The sequence below is a fragment of the Cynocephalus volans genome, chromosome 2 (genome assembly GCF_027409185.1).
Source record: "Cynocephalus volans isolate mCynVol1 chromosome 2, mCynVol1.pri, whole genome shotgun sequence".
Classification (NCBI taxonomy): domain Eukaryota; kingdom Metazoa; phylum Chordata; class Mammalia; order Dermoptera; family Cynocephalidae; genus Cynocephalus; species Cynocephalus volans.
The window spans coordinates 60,233,793-60,255,955 of NC_084461.1; the positions used below are offsets into that span (position 1 = coordinate 60,233,793).

At 40.8% G+C, this 22,163-nt stretch overlaps 1 protein-coding gene across 1 annotated transcript in view; it reads left to right on the forward strand.

Moving 5' to 3' along the window:
* The first annotated feature begins 9,261 nt into the window (after nucleotides 1-9,261).
* MAP1B (microtubule associated protein 1B) overlaps nucleotides 9,262-22,163 on the forward strand; it is a 93,454-nt gene continuing 80,552 nt past the window's right edge. Inside the window, exons 1-2 of the mRNA XM_063088219.1 lie at nucleotides 9,262-9,594; nucleotides 17,481-17,582. Of these exons, the coding sequence (XP_062944289.1) occupies nucleotides 9,411-9,594; nucleotides 17,481-17,582 (286 nt within the window). The 5' untranslated portion in view covers nucleotides 9,262-9,410. The remainder of the gene's footprint in view (nucleotides 9,595-17,480; nucleotides 17,583-22,163) is intronic.

Below are 22,163 nucleotides of genomic sequence, written 5' to 3' on the forward strand. Positions count from 1 at the left end.
TTCTTTTTTCTTTTTACTCCTCTGATTTGATAATTTCATATATTCTATCTTTGAGCGAACCGATTCTTCCCTCAGTTTGATTAAGTCTGCTGTTGGAGCTTTCAACTGAGTTTTTCAGTTCAGATAATACATTCTTTATTTCTAGAATTTCTATTTGTTTGTTCTTAATTGATTCAATTCCTTTGTCATATTTCTCATTCTGCTCCTGGATTGTTTTCCAGGAATCATTTAATTTTCTAACAGTATATTCTTGTGACTCCCTGAACATCCTTCAGAGGATTATTCTGAATTCACTGTCAGACATTTAATAAATCTGCTGCTCCTCTGGGTCCATTGCTAGTGCTTCATTTGTTTTCTTTGTTGGTGTTGTTTTTCTCTGTTCTTTCTTGATTTGTATCTTTACGTTGATGCCTGGACATTTGAGGAGACTGCTACCTCTTCTAGGTTTTATAGGTGTTCTTTGATGGTGTTAGACCTTTACTGGTTAATACCAGAGGCTGTCTGTGGTTTTGCTAATTCTAAAATTGGGGAAACTTCCTGTGGGGACCAGCACTTGAGCTCTGTGGTTGCACTAAATTGCTGCTTTGCTGCTGATACTCTGGTGAAGGCTTGTTGTGCAGACCAGATTTTAATTGTTGGCCTCTTAATCACTCCCAGATCTTGTGAGGTCAGACATACCTGGGCTGTGTGGCCCAGGACTGAGTCTTTCCAGCAAAGTGTGGCCCCTGCAGTTCTATCACCCTGACCAGTCTCCACTGAGTGGGCCTGTGCTAATCAGAAGGCACATCAGCTGCCCATGCTGCCTCCCTTCTGCACTCCAAATGCTTCCCATGGGATGGGCCATGCGCAGGTCCCTAGGGAATGACTATAGGCCTCTAGGTGGTTCCTTTCTTTAGTCCATCAGCTGTGGCTCCTCGCTCCTATGTGGATCCACAGAAACCCTGTCAGTGGTCTCGCTGGCCTGGAGGCTGGTCTGGTATGCTCCGAGGCTCTCTTCTCCCCCGCAGACTCCAGGTAACTTCATGCAAGGGGCTCAGCTGCAGCTTTTGCTGGCTCCTGCTCTGTGTGCTGCAGCTTCACAGGGCTAGCCCTGGTGGCCAGGGCTTAAAACGGCCAGAGTGGTTTCTTCTTCCTTTTGCTGTGGCTTCTCCCGCCCTCATGAACTCCACTGGTCTCTCCTCCTCTTTCCCCAAGCTCCAGCGGTCCCAGGTTGGCAGTCATTGCTTTTTAGTAGTTATAAATTGGTTGATTGTTGGGGAGAACAATGCTGGGGACCGTCTATTCTGCCATCGCAATGACTTCACCTCCAAGATTCTCAATTTTAAACGATGAATTTTTTCCCCTTTGGTAAGTAAAAATTTAAAAGATGCATACTATAATGTGAGGAAAGAGGCAATGGTTTGGTAGGATTATAAATTGTTCAGTTCTTGGGCTGGCCCATGAACTCAGTTGGTTGGAGTGCAGTGTTATAACACCAAGGTTAAGGGTTCAGATCCTGGCCAGCTGCCGAAAAAAAAAAAAAGAGTGTCAGAGAAAATTGTTAAATTCTCTTCAGAGGGCAATTTGGCAGGAATCATCAAATATGAAAATTGTGTATCACCTTCAACACACCTATTCAACTTATAGGCATCTGTGCTAAGAGATAATTATATGCACATAGAAGCACTTACAAGCATGGTCATTGCAACATTATTTTTAACAGAAAAAAATAAGTATCTACTAATGGACCACCCACCGATAGGAGAAAGAGTGAATGAACTAGATAAATCCAGTCTATGGGCAACTGTGCAGCAGTTTTAAAAAGAAGGTAGATTTTCAAATATTTCAAAAGAGCTGCAAAGGGAAAATGCCATTTGAAAAACAGTACATAAAATATTATTCTATTTATAAAGGGAAAGCTATATATATATGTATATATGTGAGGGTACTTCAAAAAGTCTGTGGAAAAATATTACTAAACGATAGTATGAATCTTTCCACAAACTTTTTGAAGTACCTTCATATATGCAAATTTATATACATGTGTGTGTGTACACAGAGTACATATACATATATGTATATACATGCATATACACTTACATATACAGAATATATATATATAGAGAGAAAATAGATTGGCTGAATAACAGTGGTTTCCCCTAGGGAGAGGAATAGACTTAGAAGTAGGGAAGGAGAAACTTTTATTTTGTGCTCTGTACATTTACAAGGGTTTTGTGTTTTGTTGTTGTTGAAAGATAATTATGGGAAAAACCAGTTCACACAGCTAGGAGAAGAAATTTGATCTCAGTTATTGGCCTCCCAGTGTGATATTTTTCCCACTGTTCCACCAAAAGAAAAGAAGAGGCACTTTCTGAGTCAAAAATGATTAAATAGAAATAAGTATGAGACATTTTCCTCTGGCTATGAAGATAACTACTGGATTTTCAGAAACATTCTTCTTACAACTAACCTAAATAGCCACTATTCTGAGTTAGACCCATTTATTTTATGGGCATAGAGAACGGCTGCACCTGTTAATGACATAGATTATACTTTTAAAATATTCTCTAATACCCCATGCCTTGTAAATCTTCCTAATTTTTCTTTTGATTCTTTCCCCAGACTCTCTGTTAATTTTTCTACAGCTAGCTTAAAATTTTTTTAAAAAGGACTGCTCAATGCTAAGAAAATAGACTATTTCTGAACTTTAAATGACATGTTGCCTTAAATTACATTCTGGAATCATTTTAATTTTAAATAACAACATCATATTGTAGACTCATCTGATGTGAGATTTACTCTGACTCTTAGGTCTTTCTCTTTCATTCCCCAGCCAACACTTTTGCTATGCTTTGTTTCCTTCAATTTGCTTAAATTCCTATGGCATGGAGGAAAGGTATTACATAGGGAAGACTTCAAAGTCTAACATAGCTGAGTTCTCTTCACTGGTTTTCAACTTATTATTTCTGTGATTTGGAGCAAATTGCCTATCTTTACTATGTGTCAGGTTTTCATCTGTCAAACAGTCAAATAGCAAGTCATGACAAAAGAAGAAATCACAAGGAAATTAGAAATTATGAGGAAGTGAATGATAATGAAAATACAACACATTAAACTGTGTAGGGTTCAGCTAAAGCAGCACTTGAAGAGAAACGTGTAGTCTTAAATGCATATGTCAGAAAAGAAGGAAAACTGAAAGTCAACTAACTGAGCTTCTCAAGGAGCTAAAATAAGAAGAAAAATAAAACCCACAGAAAATAGGAGTGGAATAGTATGGATAAGACAGAATCAAAAAAAACATATATACATGTACGTACAATACAGAACTATCAATAGTGCCAAAGGTAGTTTTTCTGCAAAGATTCAGAAAATTGATAACCCCCAGCAAGACTAATCAAGGAAAAAGAACACAAAATACAAATTATTGAGATCAGAAATGAAAAAGAGGCATCAATATAGACTTTAAGCCATCAAAATCATAAACAGTAATACCATTTTCTTAAGAAGTTTGTGGGAATTCACTGAAGTACTGTACCTAGCACCTAGCACAGTGATGCGGCTCATAGAAGCCATTCATTCAGTCACTGAATATGCTTTTACTGTGCACATGCGCTATGCTGGGCACTAGGAATATGAAGGTGAGCCTGGTGGGTGTGTGGCAGGCAAGGATAGACACGGTTCTTGCCCCTATAGAGCACAGAGTTCAGTAGTGAAGAAGCCACACAAATTTTTAAAATTACATATGTAAATGTAAAATTACAATGAGGACAAGTGCCATAAATAAGCAGGGCATGGAGTCCAAGTGCATATCAAAAGGTTAAGTAGCCTAGTGAGGAGGGTCAGCTTTAGGGCTTCCATAAGGAAGTGATAGCTGAGATGCCATCTGCAGGTTGAGGAGACATTAACTAGGTGACATTAACTAGTCAGTGCTCTTTGCAAGTGGAATAGCAAGGGAAAGGCCCTGCGTTGTGAGAGGTAAAGAGGGATCAGACTTTGTGGGACCTTGTAGTCCATCCTAAGAGGTTTGATGTTTATCCTAAAAACAATGGAAAACCATTTATGGATTTCAGGTGGGGGTGGAGTAACATGACCAGATCAGAAAAGATCATTCTCCATGCAGTGTGTATGTAGCATGGATTGGATGAGGGTCAGAGTAAATCTACAGATGCCAGTCAGGGGACTGTTGTTGCACAGGAGAAAAAACAATAGCTGTAACTACTGTTTATAATATACATTAAACTGGAAATAACTCAAATGTCCACCAACAATGGACTGGTTGAATAAATTACAGTAAATAAACATAATGGGTTACTGTGAGGCCATAACAAGGAATGGGAAATATTGATATATATTGTTGTGAGTTATCTCCAGGATATAGTTAGGTGATAAAAGTAAAGTGGAGAAAATTGTATATACTCCTATATGCTAAAATAGTATTAGAAAACATTGTATGTATGTGTATGTGTGTGCGTGTATGTATGTGTGTATGCATTTTTAAAATGAAAAGCTAAACCAAGGTAAAAAGGGCTCCTTATAAGAAGAGACAGGCAGAACGGTGGAGGAAACAGAGATAGAGGCTAAAGTTCTCTGATATTAGCCTCTCTGAATATGATTTGTTTTGCAGATTTGACCTTGGAACCATATTAAATATTTTACATAATTATAAAGCAAAATTAGCTTTAAAATAATTCATAAAACTTGAAAACAAAATGAAACAAATGAACCTATATATTGAGTTAGTGGCATAATCATATAAAAAGGAATTAATTAGACTTTAAAACTGTATGACTTTGACATAGAACTAATGAGAAAGGAAGCTGCAAAAAAAAAATTCTAAACTGCTCTCTGTAATCCTATTGATATTGGGAAGTATTTTTATCATTATTCTGAGAGTATTGTGCCTGTATTGTGGGATAAAACAAAGGAATGATCATTTTGGTCTCTGGCAAATGGCATTTTTGGTTTTCTAGTGTGATATAGTCTAAAAATAGAAATAATTGCAAAAATTTAAAACTGTTTTTTGTAATCATATTTTTTGCAAAAATGTCTTTTTTCCTGAAACTACTGTGAGTGTGATTTGTATTACAGTGGGAAAAGAAAATGAGAAATTATCTGCTCTTCTGATTCTATCACTCTTGGTGTCTTTAAGAACTGGAATTCTAGGAATAAGACAAAAAAATATAGATGCAAGATAAAAGGTTAAGCAAAATCCCCGTGGTCCTGATCCTGAATTGACAGTACCAGGATGAACTCATAATGTATTTCATCTTGAAAAAAATTTATTACTTATTTCTGTCCACTGAAAATATCTAAAAACAATGACCAAGATAGTAGCAACCCCTAGTATCCAGATTATGGTCTCTAAATACCATTTCCCGTCTAAGGAACCAGGGTTCCTCAATATGGCTAATTCCAGGTTCTAAGGCCAGATATGTACAAGGTAAGCTGGGAACATCTCACTATACCACTGGCCAAAGATGGGAAAATTAAAGCATCAATAGGAATAATAACAGCAAGTTATATTCTTAATGACACAATAAAATATTAGTCACCTATGGAGGATGCTATGGAGTAAATTCTTTACTTTGAAAATTACTAAAGTGAAAGAACCACGTGTTTATCCTTCTTTTTTTGTACAAACAATAGATGGGGTGATGTTTCTCCTAACAGAAGTCTTCCAGTTGTCAAATGAATAAAGAATAATAAAATTAGAGTATTATTATTTTCCAGTCTTTAATGAAATAATGAATCTAGGTAATTATATTCAATAGCTGCTAAAATCACAGAACGAGGGTTAACCAGTCTTTATATGCCTCTTGATGAAAGAACACAATTTCAACTATAAAGTATACTTGCAAAAAAATATCAAACCTGCAACCAATCAAGTCTTTAGATCCAACTATCAACATACAGAAAATTCAGGAGACAGGATTAAGTAAATAATACAATGGGGGATGCAATCAGCAAAATTCAGACTTTGTGAAACTCTGCAGAACAAATGTTCCCACTGTTCAACAAAGAACTGCAAGGAAAAAAGAGTCTGAACATATTGATTAAAGGAAAATTAAGACTGATCCATCACCTGAAATATATGGACCTTTTCCCAATCTTAATTTGAATAATGTAAAAATTATCTGATTGGGGATAATGGGTACTTGGAGGTTTCTTATGCTATTCTATTTCTATACATGTTTGAAATTTTCCATAGTAAAATGTTAAATAATAAAAACATCTAACCCCTCCTGAGTGCTTATTATGTATAAGGAACTGTTTTAAGCACTTTACATATTTAAACTGACCCCCTGTCCATGAGGTGGGTAGTCATCTCCTCTATACAAATGAGGAAACCAAGACACAGAGTGGTTAAGCACCTTGCCCAAAGTCACACAGCTAATAAGTTATGGTGTTAGGGTTCAAAACCAAGCAGTCAACTCCAGAACCCATTGTCTAACCTGTACATTAGTACCTCTCATGATGATAGTAGCTTGGACTAGGGTGGTAATAGTGGAGAGAAATGGATAGATTGAAGAGATGCTTAGAAGGTAAAATTGACCAGACTCCACATTGATTGCACATGAGGCTAAGTAAGGATCAGGGAAGAGTCCAAGACAGCTGTGAGGTTTTGGCTTGCATCGTAGGATAGAGGGTGATACCGTTCACTGAAACTGGAAAAGTGAAAGAGGATCAGGTTTGGAGGGCAAAGATGATTTGGGTTTAGAGCATGTCGAGTTTGAGGTGCTTTTGGGACAGCCAGGTGATGTCAATTGGGTAGCTGGCAATTCAGGCACTCATGTGTTAATTCCCCTCTCCCTCCTCCTTAGAACTGTACCTTTTTCTTGGAATGGGGAGAAGGGACCATTTTTCTAGTGTTGGAGTATAAGTTAATATTCTATTCTTGTTTCAGAGGAGATGGTACAGGTGTCCCTTGAACATTTTGTAAGGCTACTTTTACTCCATTGTTCAAGGAACTGGGAGAAAACAGGTCAATTTATCAACCATGCCTTGATTGCTTACTATATCCCAAGCACTGTATTAGCTGCTTACACATGATATATCATTTACTCTTCTCTTACACAGTTACTCAAACAATTATAAAGGTGATATTTATCCCACTATATAAATGAGACTGAAGATCAAAAAAAAAAAAAAAAATTACAGAGCTGTAAATAGCAGTCTGCATCCCTAGTCTGTGTTCTCCCATTATGCCTATTTTTCAAAGTGTGCGTGATGACTTACGTGGTTCATGGTCATGGCATTTAATTGTATAGATTCACACAGTAAGTAAAGCTCTTCTGTTAATTTTCATCTAACCTTCTGTTATAACATGGAGAACAACTCAGGTGCTAGTATGTCTTTAACACCCTCTAATACTTGCTAATATCTGTTTTTAACCAAGAGAGGGTATCCTCATGCTCAGGGGCTCGAGCAAATGATAACAACAGCATGTAGCAGGATTTTAATCCCATCTTATTTTCATTGTGTATAATTTTAGGGATACCTTCTATTTATAAGTGATATTAGTGTTTCCATTTATATAGCAATAAAGAATTTCATTTAAAAATAAATTTAAGTAAAAGAAATAAATTGAGTAAAAGAAAACCATTACATACATCAGAATAATTATGGTTCAAAAAAATGGGGCAAGAAAATCACTAGACGAGTATTGACTCCAGTGGCTGACCTTTGGAGAACAGTGCTCATCCCCATTATGGGCTCTGGTGCTGGCCTCACCTAACAGCAATTGACTGTCTTGACCAAGATATGAGCTGTTACCATCTCACTTGGAAACTCTTAGGCTCTGTTTACTGGTGAATGCAGTTCTCCAGTGGGCTTGTCACAGGTCTCAAATGTTGAGCGCCAGACAGTATCTTTATTCCCCATCAATCAGAATGGTGTGTAGATGGATCACAGCCTTTGGCTGGCCACCATGTCTCCCATGCCAGGGTTTCAGGAAAGAGGTAAGAGCAAAGGGTACATAACCAGTAAGTCATGGCAGTTAACACCTAAGACACTGGGTTATTATTTTGGAAACAGACTATCCAGGTGATTTTTTCTTTCTTTCTTTTTTTTTTTTTTTTTTTTTTACTAATATGCATTCTATTATTAAAGCTGTATTGACTACTCTAATTTCCACCCATTCCTCTTCCCTAAAACTCTAACATACCAGTCTCTTGTGATGGTACCATGTTTGCACATTTTGTTCCTTCTCCCTCCCCTCCTTTCCTGAGACAGAAGCTGTATTCAGCATGTTTGTAAGAAATGGTTGTAGATGGGCTGCCTTTGAAAAACATTTTTATGAGTTCTTCTAAATATAGAAAAAGGCAATAAAAATTCCCAGTGCTACATATATTTTAAAAGACATCATTGTCACATGAAATAATTTTGCTTGTGTGTTCCCCAAAGAACTGAAAAGAACATTATAGTCACTGTAATCCTGCTGGGTAGAGACAGAATCTTCTTATTCTTTGTTATGTTTGATACTATCTGTTCAGTGTATTGTTAAGAAATCTGTATCTAAGAAAATATATCCGTATTCCTCTCATTTCCCATGAACACCCACAAAGCCAGTACTTTTTCACCCTGGCCCTTGCAGAGTCCAAAGTCCGAACAACAGTATGTTTAGGTTTTGCATTTTTGATGTATTAAGCGAAGGTGGTAAATATTGCCATCAGTAAATATCGGTAAATACGTCTTCCTAAATCCACAAGGTCAAAGAAAACACAGGTTCCATCTTCCTGGCCGGTGTACCTTCAGCACGAAGTCCGCTGTAGCTACCCCAGGTCCTGAGAACCTGGCTTCATCACAGATGGGACACAAGGCAGAGGCCTGACTTGTGCCCCCTGGACAAGGGAAATACCCCCACTGCGAAAATGAAAACTCATCCCATTCTCCTGCACGGGGGGAGGAGGGTTTGGACCGGGCAGTGGGTGTGTGAGTGGCGGTGGGTTTGCAGTGCCTTTCCCCTTCAGGGCTGTAACAGGAACCCTTTGGGTCCCCCAGCCCCGTGGCTCGCGGCCCTGCCCAGACCATTGTCCGCACACCTCGTCCTTCCAGCTTCCGGGCCGCGGGCGAGATGATTTGCTGCAGATGACATCAGCCCCGGGCCAACGGCTGGAAGAGCGGAGGCAGCCACCGCGTGAGGATGTACCGGGTGGTCCTTTCCTCCTCCTCTTCCTTCCCCCCCTCCCCCCGGCTCCCTGCCTGGGCTCCATATAAAAGCGGCGCCGCCTCCCCGCCCGCCCTCACTCCCCGCTCCTCTCCGCCGCGCACTGTCCGCGGCGCTGGGAGAGGGCGGAGGGGGAGGCGCCAGGAGGAGGGGGACGCAGGGGGCGGAGCGGAGACGGCACCTTCGCAGATAATCCTTCCTCCTGCCGCAGAGGAGAGGAGCGGCAGGAGCGAGACGCTTCACGGAGGCACAGCGGGCCCGCAGGATGGCGACCGTGGTGGTGGAAGCCACCGAGCCGGAGCCATCCGGCAGCATCGCCAACCCACCGGCGACCACCTCGCCTAGCCTGTCGCACCGCTTCCTCGACAGCAAGTTCTACTTGCTGGTGGTCGTCGGCGAGATCGTGACAGAGGAGCACCTGCGGCGCGCCATCGGCAATATCGAGCTCGGTAAGCGGCCCCACGCCCCCAGGGACGCGCGCGGGGAGACGCGCACACACGACCCCACCCAGGCGCGCCCCTCACCCACGCCTCTCCCTGCCACCTCCCGCACTCGGTCCAGACTCTCTTCTGGGCTAATTTCGGAGAATAATCCGAATTATTAAATGATTACATTTATTTGGTTATTAGAGGGAGAGTCTCAAATAACCTTGAGGGATCTGTCACCAGGCTGGGTCCTGCCGAATTCGCCACCGCCTCTCCCGCTAAGTGAAATGCAGGTGTCAGAGACCACAATAAAGCCTCATCCGCAGGAGGCAAGAGGGCGGGGGAGACCTGATGCAACCACTCCTTTCAGCCCCCCTCTAGCCTCAGCAAAAGACTGGGACCCCCCACCCCCGCAGACCCGGGGCTGAAGCACCATGTGCCAGAGCCCGCGCGGGAGTCATCCTCACCGCGGCCACCTCAGCCCCCGAGTAGTGCCTTTGCTGGCTTAAAAGCTCCCGATTCTTTCTTTCCTCGGAATGACGAGGCTAGTCCTAGGGCCACGCCCGCTCCCCCACCCCTCGGGACGCGAGGATGGAGAACCGCCTGCACTTCGTTCCCAGGAGCCCGCCTCGCTACCGCCCCTGGGGCCTTGGCTGCAGCTTTCAGAAAGGACAATGGGACCCCAAGTTGCGGGGTGGGGCTTCTTTTAAAAGTCTCAGCTTTGGGACTGATAGCTTGAAAGGGGGTGGGGGGAAGACGCCAGCGGGGAACGCCTGCTCCTCTCCCGATGTACCCACCAGGAGTGCGCTCCGCAGAGACCGAGTAGCGGTTCGCCGGGAACCCTGGGCGGGGCCGTCAGTGTCCGGCGGGCGCCGCCTCGGGCGCGCGGACCGACCCGCCCCCCAGCCCCACCCGGGCTGCCGCAGTGCCCCCCCCCCCCCGCCGCACCTGCCCCCCGCACTGCGGCGCCCCCGTTGGGTGCGGCTGGCGGGGCTGCGCGCCCCCACCTCTCCCTCTGCCCGGCTTTGTTGCGCTCGCAACCCCCGGGGGGGCAGCTCTGATCTCTGCCTTTCCCTTTACTCCCGGCGTCCTGGCCCTCCCCTTGCCCCTGACAGAGGTGGCCGGGTCCCTCCGCAGCCATAGCCCGCGCTCTATTCTCTTGGGGTGGTGCTGAAATGTTTCTGCCCAGAAATACCGGCTGGTGGGCGTGGTGCAGTCCGCACTGCGGTCTCTACGGCAGCCCGAGGCGGACAAAGGGCGTTCACGCAGCCTTCGTCCCGTGCTCCCCCCCACTCCCACCCCAATAACAGACGAAAGAAAAACCTCGGTTTAGATGGAAAAATAAACGCTTGTCGTCTGCCTCTGCATTTGGAAACGGCCACTTGTCCCAAGAACAAAAGGCTACAGGGTGGGGACTGGAGTTGCAAACCTGATTCTTTTGTTTAACTTTAAAGCACTGATTTTCCCCTCAGCTTAAAAAAAAATGTGAGCAGAAAGTATTTTATTCAAAAAAATTCAGGAATAAGAGATATTTCAATAGTGAAATGCTTTATTTGAGCATCTTAATAACTATTTTCAAACTATAGGCCTTTGATCTGATCTGTTCTAATTTTACTGTATTTGCACATTTTTCTCCTTGAAAAATTTCACACGTACTGACTTTGGGTGTGGCTGTTGTAGGAATCAATGCCTTTTTTTTTTTTTTTTAAAATCATTGGTCAGTATCATTGCTGGAAAATAATAATATATCAGTAGGTGCTTCTCTGTCTACAAAATTTTCATAACCACCGGTGTGGTGCCAGGAGAGGGATCATCACCCCCATTTTAGAAAAGGGGGTCCAGAGAGGCAGGAAGGGTAAGGAGACGGACTCAAGGTCACACCACTCATAATTGACAGAAGTGCCAGTTCTGCAGCGTCACTCGTTTTCTGACCCTGTCATGATGTTAGTGCAGGGCAGGCCAACATCAGAGGGACATTTCAATGGAACGATTTTCAGAGCTTGCCTTTGTACAGTCATCCACTTGTGGGCAGCGCCCCATGCAGGGAGATGGTTCAGCAGTTGCCTTCCATGATAATTATCTTCTTGCTTTCTTTACTCAGCTGATCATCCTTTCAGTGCCCCATTCCTCAGGGGGTTTATTCAGGCCGCTTCTGTTTGAGGAGCAAAGAGATGCATCTACGTACTGTTGTGAAGTGATCCTTGTCTTTACTCTTTTTTACACTACTAACACTTAGTGATAAAATTCAAATTGGCCTTCCTGATTTTTCTTCATTTTAAAAAATTCTATTGAAGAGTATTATATAGAAAGGAAAGGGCACAAATTATAGATGAACAGCTCAATGAATTTTCCCAAACGGAACACACCTGTGTTGCTCAGATCACAAAAAGGACATTACTGGAATCCCAGAAGCCCCCGTGTTCTCTTTGCAATCACCATGTCTTCCTGATTTTTAATTCCCTAATTTGGTCAGGTTTCACATGGAACTCTGAAATGGCTGTATTGATCCCATTAAGAATCAACCAAGTGAGTGAGCAGAGCCATTTCCTTACACACAGTAACAGATGCTGCTTTTTCTCTGGAGATTGCTCTCCTGGGTCCTGGGGTCTCAGATGCAGCTCAAGCTGCAGGGCCTTCCAGTGCTAAGTGAAAATACTGCTCCCATAGCTTTTCAGCTGGTCTGAGATGACGTAGCAACAGGGCAGGAAGGCTCTGTTTCCCTGTTCATGACACGCTGCTGCTTCAGCCCTCAGGTCCCAGCTGGGTGGGCCTCCTCCAGAGGTCACTCTGATGCCACTGCTGTTGTTGCTGGTGCCTGCCAGCTGTGCTGTGTGAAGGAAGATGGAGCTGCCTCAGGGGGCCCAGCTCTGCTTGTGTGCTGCAGGCTGTGAAAGCAGTTCCTCCTGTTACTCTTTCTTCCTATTTCCCCTCCCACCTTAACTGAGGCTCTGTGGGTTTGGAGACCCTGGCGACTTGGATTCTTGCTATCTGATTACTGAGGGCTCTCTGAGAAGCCTAGAAAACAATCTGTAAATCTATAAAGAGATGGTGGTAATGCACTAAATCAACAGGCCTGAAACATTCCACTGTGGATGCTTAGTAAATGCTTCTTGAAACCAAGGAAGAGAGAGGGTCATTCTCAACTATATTCAAAAAGCATAATGTAGGGTTTTGTCATTTCTTCTTCAGCATTTGAAATAATAGTGTTTCCTCCAACTGGTCTAGCTTTATTTGTTTAGTTATGCAGGACTTTATTCCAAACCATTGTCACTACCACCAGCTACTACTCCTCGGCACCTCCTTTGTCCCCTCCCTCATTAACCCCCACCATGGACTTAGCAGTTGTCCTCATTTTTAGCAGACCCCCCCCCCCCGCTCCTCATGTTTATTTTAGTACATAGACTACAAACGTCCCTGCCTTGTGAACTGAATTCTAGAGCTTTATGAAAGGAGTTTTCACTGTTTCATTTCATTTTTTTAGAGGAAGTAAAACATATAAGGAATACTAAGTGTCAGTTTGATATTTTCCATTACTGTTAAAGAGTACAAATTTTCCTCTAGTTAACATTAGGAATCAGCAAGATTTGCTCATGAAAAGATACATCTACTGCCCTGGATTTTTAGATGTTTAAGCATAACTGATTATACATTGTAACATTTTGATGTCACGCCATTGAATGTGTTCAGTCCAAGATGGTAAGAGAATTAAGAACCCAGGAAAGATTGGGGTTTAGTTTTCATTTTCTTTTTACAGAAAAAACAAAAACAAACTGAAGCCATATGTGGTAGGAGTTAAATGAAATGTTGGAAATTGTTAAATTTATTATATTCATTGTTATACTTTTGAAGTCAAAAAGGCAGATGGATTTCTGCTTGTGCTTCTTAGTTGGTATTATTCACTAAGGGCTCTGTGATCCATGCTGAAACACAGCCAGTCCCAAAACTTAAGGTCATTAAATTGATGATTCATTGTTAAACTTCTGTACGGGCTACTTTTTAAAATAAATTCTAACTTTTAGACCAATAAATAAATTACTATAAATCACTTCATGTTTGTTTCTATTGTAAGATGTTATCTAAGACTAAATTATTTATCATCAGTGCTTTTATCTGTGTATAAGATAATTGTCTGCATTACATATAACACACATGTTATGAACATCAATTTGCTGGCTTTTTTAAAAAAAGAAAAAAAAATGAAGGTTAGGTCAAGGGAAAAAAGTAGGAAATATTTTCTCTGAGAATAAAGCCTTCCTGAACTTACATTTTCCTTATTTTAATTCTGTTTCTTTACTTTATGGTTCTAATCTGATTTCAGATGATTTTTTACCATAGTTTTACAAAGCAGATCTTAATGATTATAGGACAATCATTTAGGTGTTTGGAGAAAAAAAAAAAAAAAAACCCTCAAAAGCCTATTTCTCAGAGGGAGCAACTAAAGCCCATAGAGGAAAATCAACGTGTCAAAGGCCCAGATAACTGTCACATAGAATCCATGTGCCATCAACATGCAAAGCATGGTCACTTTATTCTGCTTTCTGCAATCTACTGTCTCTTTTAGGAATATAGATTTTAGACTTTAGATGGAAGTGCTTTTTAAGATTGTTGGTTTTATTCAACAATCCTGCAAAATGCTTGCGTGATTGGTAAACTTGGAGCAGTCTAGCCTGTATACATGGAGGGTACCAGGCTCTTCCTCATTTTTCACCCAGGCTTGCTCTGTGATCACCCCTCACCCTTTTTACTTTTCTTTTATTACTGTCTGTAAATGTCATGTGCACGTTAGCCTTCCCTTTGTACATTGCCACCACCTGGGGTCAGAGAACTGAGAAGGAAAGATCCATTGTAACTCCTGGTCAGCAGAGATAGACCAACTGATAGTTCACTTCCAGAGCTAGGAGATAGTCAGAGCATTCTCAGGGGAGACAGATGCCCTCTGGGCCCAGACATTCTCCAGCTGCCTGGAGTTGTTCTGCTCCCACTTGGGTAAGCCACTAAGGGGCACAGTTATCTTAGGGTGCTGGAGAAGCAAAGCTTCAGGAAAGAGCTTGACTTGGGGTATATTGGGGGAATAATCAGTAAAAGTGTGAGGAATTTTATCATGGCTTCTCTGCTCCCATCAGAGACCAGGATGACCTGATTCTGAAGCCTTTTCAGAACCTCTTTACTGACACCCCAGGATCCCTTCCAGCCATGGATTCAGAGAGGGAAGAATGTGGGAAGGGTCAAAGAAGATAGTTTTCTGTCCTGTAAACTTTAGAGGGCTCTCTGTGGGCTCCCTGTTAGGCACAAAGGAGACCTACATAAACCATTACATGCAATATAAACTTTAATTGAAAAATACACTTTCTCTTTTTTATTATCTAGGTGGAGGTACAAAGTAATTACAACGTATTTTACATCTAAAATTGGTATAGAAAGTGGTCTGGTTCCAAAATTTTCCTTTCTAACTAAAATAACTAGTAAATCCATTGTAATCTTTATTTTATAAGTGGTAATAGTGATTGTGCATTGTTAAGAAAAATTTTGCTTGAAATTGCTCAATTTTTAATTTTTAATTTCATTGGAAGTATAAAAATGAGGAATAGTATTTTTATCATCTGTTTACTAGTGTAATTTAAAAATTACAAAGGGGGTTTCTTATCATTTAGGACCTTTTCCATTGCTAAATTAGAAATACATAAGTATATAAAATAAAAAATATATATATAAATGTAAAGCAAACATTTAATTGCTTGTGTCATGACAAGTTAATTGAAGCCAAGGGATAAATGGCAAACGACATTGTAAGAGCAAGTCTATGTTGACCCCAGATGAAGTCACTCAAATAATGTAGCAATTTAGACATTACTTAGAACAAAGACAGAAAAATTGTATGAGTTTAATTTAAATACATGTGTCTCATTATTAACTTATTGACCCAGCTTGACAAGCCAGAAGACAAAGTGGAGCTCAGGCCTGGAGTGCAGAGAATTCAGTCAAAAATACCAATTAAGCAGTTCAGACAGGAACTCAATGATTTTTCACACTAGACTCGTATATAGTGTATACGTTGAAGTAAAATATTCTAATGAATTCAGACCTCTCAACATGTCAAGCCCTCCGTGAAACAAAAAGAACCCATTTATCATTTCTGCATTAGAAAGAGCCACAAAATCTCAACATGCCTTTCTTGTTAAAATTTAAATACTCCATTAGCACAAATGCAAACCTAGGCTATTAATATTTCCAGGGAGACTCATAAAATTCTCCCTTATAATTTAACCTCTCTTTAGGAATGTTAACTCTTCCACACCTGAATTCTTCCCATTGATTGTATGAGAAATTTCTGCCTCTGTTTAGCAGACATACATCCGTTTTAAAATATTCCTCATGATTGAAAAGATCTTCTCTGGTGTGTAATTTGAAGATATTTTAGATGTGCAGTGAACTGAGTGCCTAGAATCTTTTTATAATTTATATATGTGAGGGGTCTTGAAAACTTCATGGAAAGATTTGTGTTATCTTTTAATTCTATTTTCCCTCAAACTATTTGAAGTATGCTCAAATATAGATAGAAAAAATTTACATTTATTCTTTGCAAGATAGGAAGACTGAATAAAACATAAACAGGATAAATACAAATATGCATTAAGGATTTAGAAGTGTGTTTAAATTAACAAACTGACATTTATATTCTTAAGTCTGTATGCATAACTAATGACCAACAAAAATGATTAAATGACTCAGTGCTTATTTAGAGATAGTTCACCTGCTGTGTTACACCTGGAGGTTCAAGTCCCTTCCCTTAGGAGGTACACAGTAAATGTTAGTTGTCCCAGAAGTCTGTTCCTGGTGATTGAGGATGTTCTATACAAGGGTACAATCATGGAAACTACATACTGTTTCCACCATGAGCATCTATTTTGAGAAAAAAAAATTTTTTTTTCACATTCCAGCGTTCTGAGGTTCCCCTACTTGCCCTGGCTTGCTCCCCAGGTCTCCCTTCTCTGATCCCCTCTGGGAGAGCACAGGAAGGAGGAAGGACTAGGAAGGTCAGGCACGAGCACAGGAAACCACCCTCATTCTGCCTCTTGATCCATGTTGCTCTCACCCCTGATGTTCCTTTCAGCCTAGTGAAAAGAAGTCTGAACTTTTGTGGGAATAGCTGGTTCATGTCCCCCACTCCGTAGAAGTTTTATAAGTATAAAAAGTTGCCACATTTCTTTGCCTCTGAATAAGAAAACTCAATACAGCTAACAATTGTGAATGAGAGAGCTGCCTGCCAAGGTAGTCAGGTAAAAGAAATGCCTGGGAGGACAGACAGGCCAAGTCTTAAAGATTGAGATCCAGCCTGCTTATCAAAGATCACACATTGTGGATTGACCAGAAGTTGAGAAACCAAGGTCAGAAATGGGATGGGTAAAGGAAAGAAATCATATGTGCACACTACCAGCACATCTTAAAAATGCAGGCCTGGGCTTGAATAGGAGCTCTCATGTGCCTTCCCCACCTTCCTTCTACATTTTCTTGCCACCTACAAGTGGACCATGAGAAAGTGAGAGAGAGCCTGGTGGCCTCTTAGCTACTAAAGAACTAGCCATCTTCCTGCCCTTTCTATTCCCTCCCTGGAGCAGAGCCTGTCATTTTCCTAATAACTGTTTTCTTTTACTCTTCCAGAAAAGCTGTATTTACATTTTATGAAGGGCAGAAGTTCAGTCCACACTGCTAGTTATCCCTCCCTTGTGGCCTGGTGGAGAGACCTCCTGGCCCTCCCATTCTGTGGGCATCCACTGATAGTCACCACACTCTTTAGAAAAGGAGTTTCCACATCCTTCCTTAAAGCCTGAGAAATGTTACAGTGACGTTTTCCAAACCACTCTGAAATGACTAACTGGAAGTTTGTCAACTGTCTTCCTTTCCCTGCTTAGGAATCCGATCATGGGACACAAACCTGATTGAATGCAACTTGGACCAAGAACTCAAACTTTTTGTATCTCGACATTCTGCAAGATTCTCTCCTGAAGTTCCAGGTGAGGCTTCCGTTCAGTATTAGTCAGCCTAGAATTTGAAGGGACAAAGAAAGCTTTACCGGGGGCATCAAAAAGACTCATTGCTAAAAGATTCTTTGTATTTGTTATTATCCAGGTTAGCCAGCAGCCACAGTTTAAGGAAGTCAACTCTTTTATCTCTGTGTGGGATATCTATTTTGTGGATTATTAATGAGAAGTAATTTTTTTTTTTTTTGGTTGTCTCACTGTGCTCTGAGCTCAAAGGACTGTAAACTATTTAAATGTTAATTTTGCTGAAATGGAGTTATGAATATAAGTTGGATGCCCCCATAACTCCCTTCCCTCAAAAGAAAAAGGAAACATCTACTGCATTTCAAAACAAAATAGACATCATCATTTTATCATTGCATTATCACCCGCCACTGCATTATAAATTATCTTTCTCAGTGGGGGCAAAAGAGTGTGATATTCCATACTGCTGTTAAAATAGCCTTTTTTTCAGAGATGAAAAAGAATCCTCCAGAAAATCAAGGTAAGGACACACACGTTTGTCATATATGATGGTGTTCCTGCTAACCAGCGCCTCACTGGGGATGGGCTCTGGCCATGTCTCTGGCACTGTGGATAAATTTGTGCTGACTCATGTTGCCTTCTCATGTGAGCAGTGACCCATATTTCTCCCAGTTGGTCACATTTGGGGATTATGAGACAGTTTCTGGTCCATAAAGACTCCAAACCTGGGATATGTTTCTCAAAAGCTTTGCCATTGACTTATCAGAGATATTGTATTACATTTTATTTTTTGCCTATCTCTTGAATTTTATGTAAAATAGAGAAAGCTCTTTTCTGTCTACATGCTTTTATTGTATGATTGCTAATTGTAGTTCAGCCTTTTTTGACCGATTAGATCATATTCCATTAGCTTTGTTTTTGAAACCACTTTTACAGAATGTTACTGCCTTCATGAATCACACTTGGCTGCAGTGATATGCCCGTGGGACTGTCCCTGTTCTTCCTTCTGAGTTTGATAGTAGAATAAAATCCTATACATTTTAGTTATCCAAGTGAACTGTTAGCTTTCATGCATGAAATTGAGTAAATGTGCTAAGAAACTCTTAGCAAAAAATGGTTCATTAAAAGTTAAACTTGCTGCAAAGTCACATGAAAAATCAGCTAAGTAACTTTGCACTGAGAAAAAAAAAGAATGATCCAGAGACTATCAGACAGCATGTGATTTGCTGAAGGAAAGGTACAGTATAATGTTGTTTCTCTTGTTATTATTGTGTTGTATTTTTATGTCTTGCAAAATCTCCATAACTTTTAAAACCTTCACACAAAAAGTAAGGGAAGAGCCCTTGCCAGCAAGTATGTTTATTTCAAAGAGTAAGAACCAAGTTTTTATTCTTTCTCTGTAGGTTGTTCTGGCTTTCTTACTATGACTGATTGTAAGAGTATGTATATATATATGCACACACACATACATGTATTTTTTTTGTAAACAGATCATATGGTTCTCATTATGTTCATTCATATCTGGATTGACTTTATAGAATGACACCTGCGTATTACAAAATGAAAGGCTCCAAGAATTGGTGAAGAATTGACAATTTTTTGACTAAAGACCTAGTATTACTCATGTGGACTAGGAAGATCAAGTCTCCCCAGACTGCCACTGTAGCCTAATATACCCCGTTCTTCTCTTCTTTCCCGCCATCTCCTGCAGTTAGGATTGGTTGCCGGCCTAGTTGTATCAGTGCTATGCTAGATGCTATGTTTGGAGGTTAGCCTCTGAACACACAGCATCCTCACCATTCTTGGCATCTCCAGAAAGGACTGATATCTTGACTTCCCTCTCAAGCCTGTGAGTACACTCTACAGGCTTAGGCCTCCCCTCTGGGAACCCAGCATCTAGAATGGATCCATTGTACTGGTGCCCCTGCGTGCGTGGGGAGCATGAAGGTTTCTAATCTAGACTATCATAGATGATAAAAGCGCGTGTCAGATTCAGTTTCAGGTAAGCATGTTTTAGAGAGAAGAGATGTTAGAGCAGAAGACCACAAAATCGGGATGTGTGGAGATCACAGGGTGATCACTGGATTGGGCCCAAGAAAGCCTTTAGCTTTTCCTGAACAAACTGGAAAGGTTTTATGGGAAAATTTGAAGTCTGTTTTAAGAGGGTCCAAATCTAGTGGTCTTTAACCCCACTCAGGTGAAATTCTATAAAAGCTAACTTAAGTACCTCAGGTCCCCCAAAATGGAATTAGCTGAACCTGTGCATTTAGAGTTTCAAAAATCTAAGTTACCTTAGAGGTAAGGAACAAGATGAAGGATTGATCCCCTAAAAAAAAAATAAAGCCATTCATTCAATCAGTTAAATATATACTTAATAGCACCTACAGTGTATCAGGCACTGTGGGTTGGGAGGTGGGTGAGGAGACAGTGACGAATAAAACAGTCACTACCTTCATTGTGCTAACACTCTTGAGTGAGAGGAGGAGACGTTCAACAATCACTTAGAGACCAGCCTAAATCCAGCACCCTGCATCAAATCCAGGCTGAAACGTTTTTTGGTGTTTTGCTTTTGTTATTTTGTTGTTGTTGTTTTGTTTTAGGCTAGCAGAGTTATAGTAAAATATTCATTGCCTTCCCTAACACAAGTAGACAGGGCTCAGGTTGCTCTTATGTCTGTTTTACGTTCATGTTGGTTATTATGCCTTTGGTAGTTTTTAAGAATTAGAGAGCACTTATAAAAGACTGATGACAGCCTCAAATAACAGCTAAAAGAGTGCAAATGGAACAACCAGGTTTGTTCCATTGCACTGGATAACCTCTTATACTTTTTAAATATGGTTTTGAGATTCAATTCAGCTATCCCTTAGGATTTGCAGGTCTCATTCAAGACCACTTGGCAAGGTTTAGTCATCTTGAACAGTTATCCCTTGAGCAGGAACCTGGGATATGAGTGCTTTCCCTACACAAGGTGGTGGTAGTGTAGCGTGAATGGTGAGGTGGTGGGTCCCCAGCTCCCCAGAATGCTCGTCCTGGGATTGACTTGCCTAAGGATCATTCAGCAAATGCTTGCTGTGTGCCAGGGCAGCTCTCTGATGATTTGGCTTGATGTAAAGCCATTCCTGGCCACATCTAAGCTGGCTCAAGTAAGAACAGTCATCTTGAGAGAAAAGGCTAGGTGTTCTTTCATGAAAACTCCAGTCTTTCACTCAAGTGAAAATTCAACAGCTGAGTCTTTTAAAAATAGAGCAACAGTCTTATATTTCCTTACATTTATGAATTCAAATAGTCATAAAATGTTAATTTATATGTTATACCATATGGTTTTTGTACCTTTATGTCAGATGAGAATATTTTTATAAGTCTTACCGCAAGAGTAAAGCTAGGCTTACCATGCCGTATAGAATTTATTTCATTTTTCATTCCTATCTGTTTCTTTCCCAGATTTAACTTTAGACCTAACTACATGTAGTAATAGAGGAGGAGGAGATTTCCTAGGGATTATAGGAAGTGCCCCATGGTTATCTGTTGTAGACAGACACCATTTCAAAACAACAAACAAACAAATAAAAAACACTCCCAGGACACAAGACTGAAAATGAGTGTCAATTTTCCCATCATTTTCCACTTTTATCTGCCTATTAAAATAACTTAAAAATTTAGATAACCCAGTTCCTCACCAGTTACATGGCATAACAATTAAGAGTGCAGATTCTGGAGCTGAACCACCTGTTCTCTGTGCTTGATCCTAGCTCTGCCATTTACTTGCTGTATCATCTTGGGCAAACACCTTAACCATTCTGTACCTCGGTTTTCTTGTTTGTAAAATGGGGGGTGATGACTTCTACCTCATAGGGTTTTCACGAAGATCAAGTGAATTAATGTGTGTAAAGATTTTAAAGCAGTGCTTGTCCCATAGTAAATAATAAATGAAAACTAGTATTAATATTGTCTCCCTTGTTGAAAATCGATTTGACTTGTCTATTTGTTGATTAATATTATCTATGGGAAATACCAGGTTTAGGTATTTAGCTGGCTTCCTTTCTGTAATAATTTTTAGTTTGTATTAAAGGTGTTTCCCCCATAAACAATTGCCTTCATCATGATTTGAAGGCACATAGCTAGCTGCTGGTTATGTGTGGGAGCAGCAACATTCTGTGGCTGAGCTTAGTAAGGTCCTTTGGGCCAGACAGCAAGGAGAGGCAGTGCCACAAGGCGCAGGTAGAGCAGTACCTCAGAGCAGGGTCGTGGACGTTTGCAAAACGGTCCTGTTGGTGCCCATGCAAGGGCAGTGAGATGTGCAGTGAGAATGCTAGCCTGCTTTTCCCTGTGCTAGCCCATCCGTGGGCCACCTCTTCCACTCCATTCTACTGTTCGGTTTTCTCTTCTGCTTTCTCCCATCCACAAGTGACTACAGACTTTGCCAGTTTAAAGAAACTGAGATTCTTGTGGTTTATTTTTCTAGTCAGCTGAACAAATAGTAAGACCTTGGCATATTTACATTTTGTCACTAGTTTTATAACTCCTAGATCACATTCACAAAAATCTTCATACAATGTGATTGATTTTGTAATGTGTATATGGGCGGTTTTG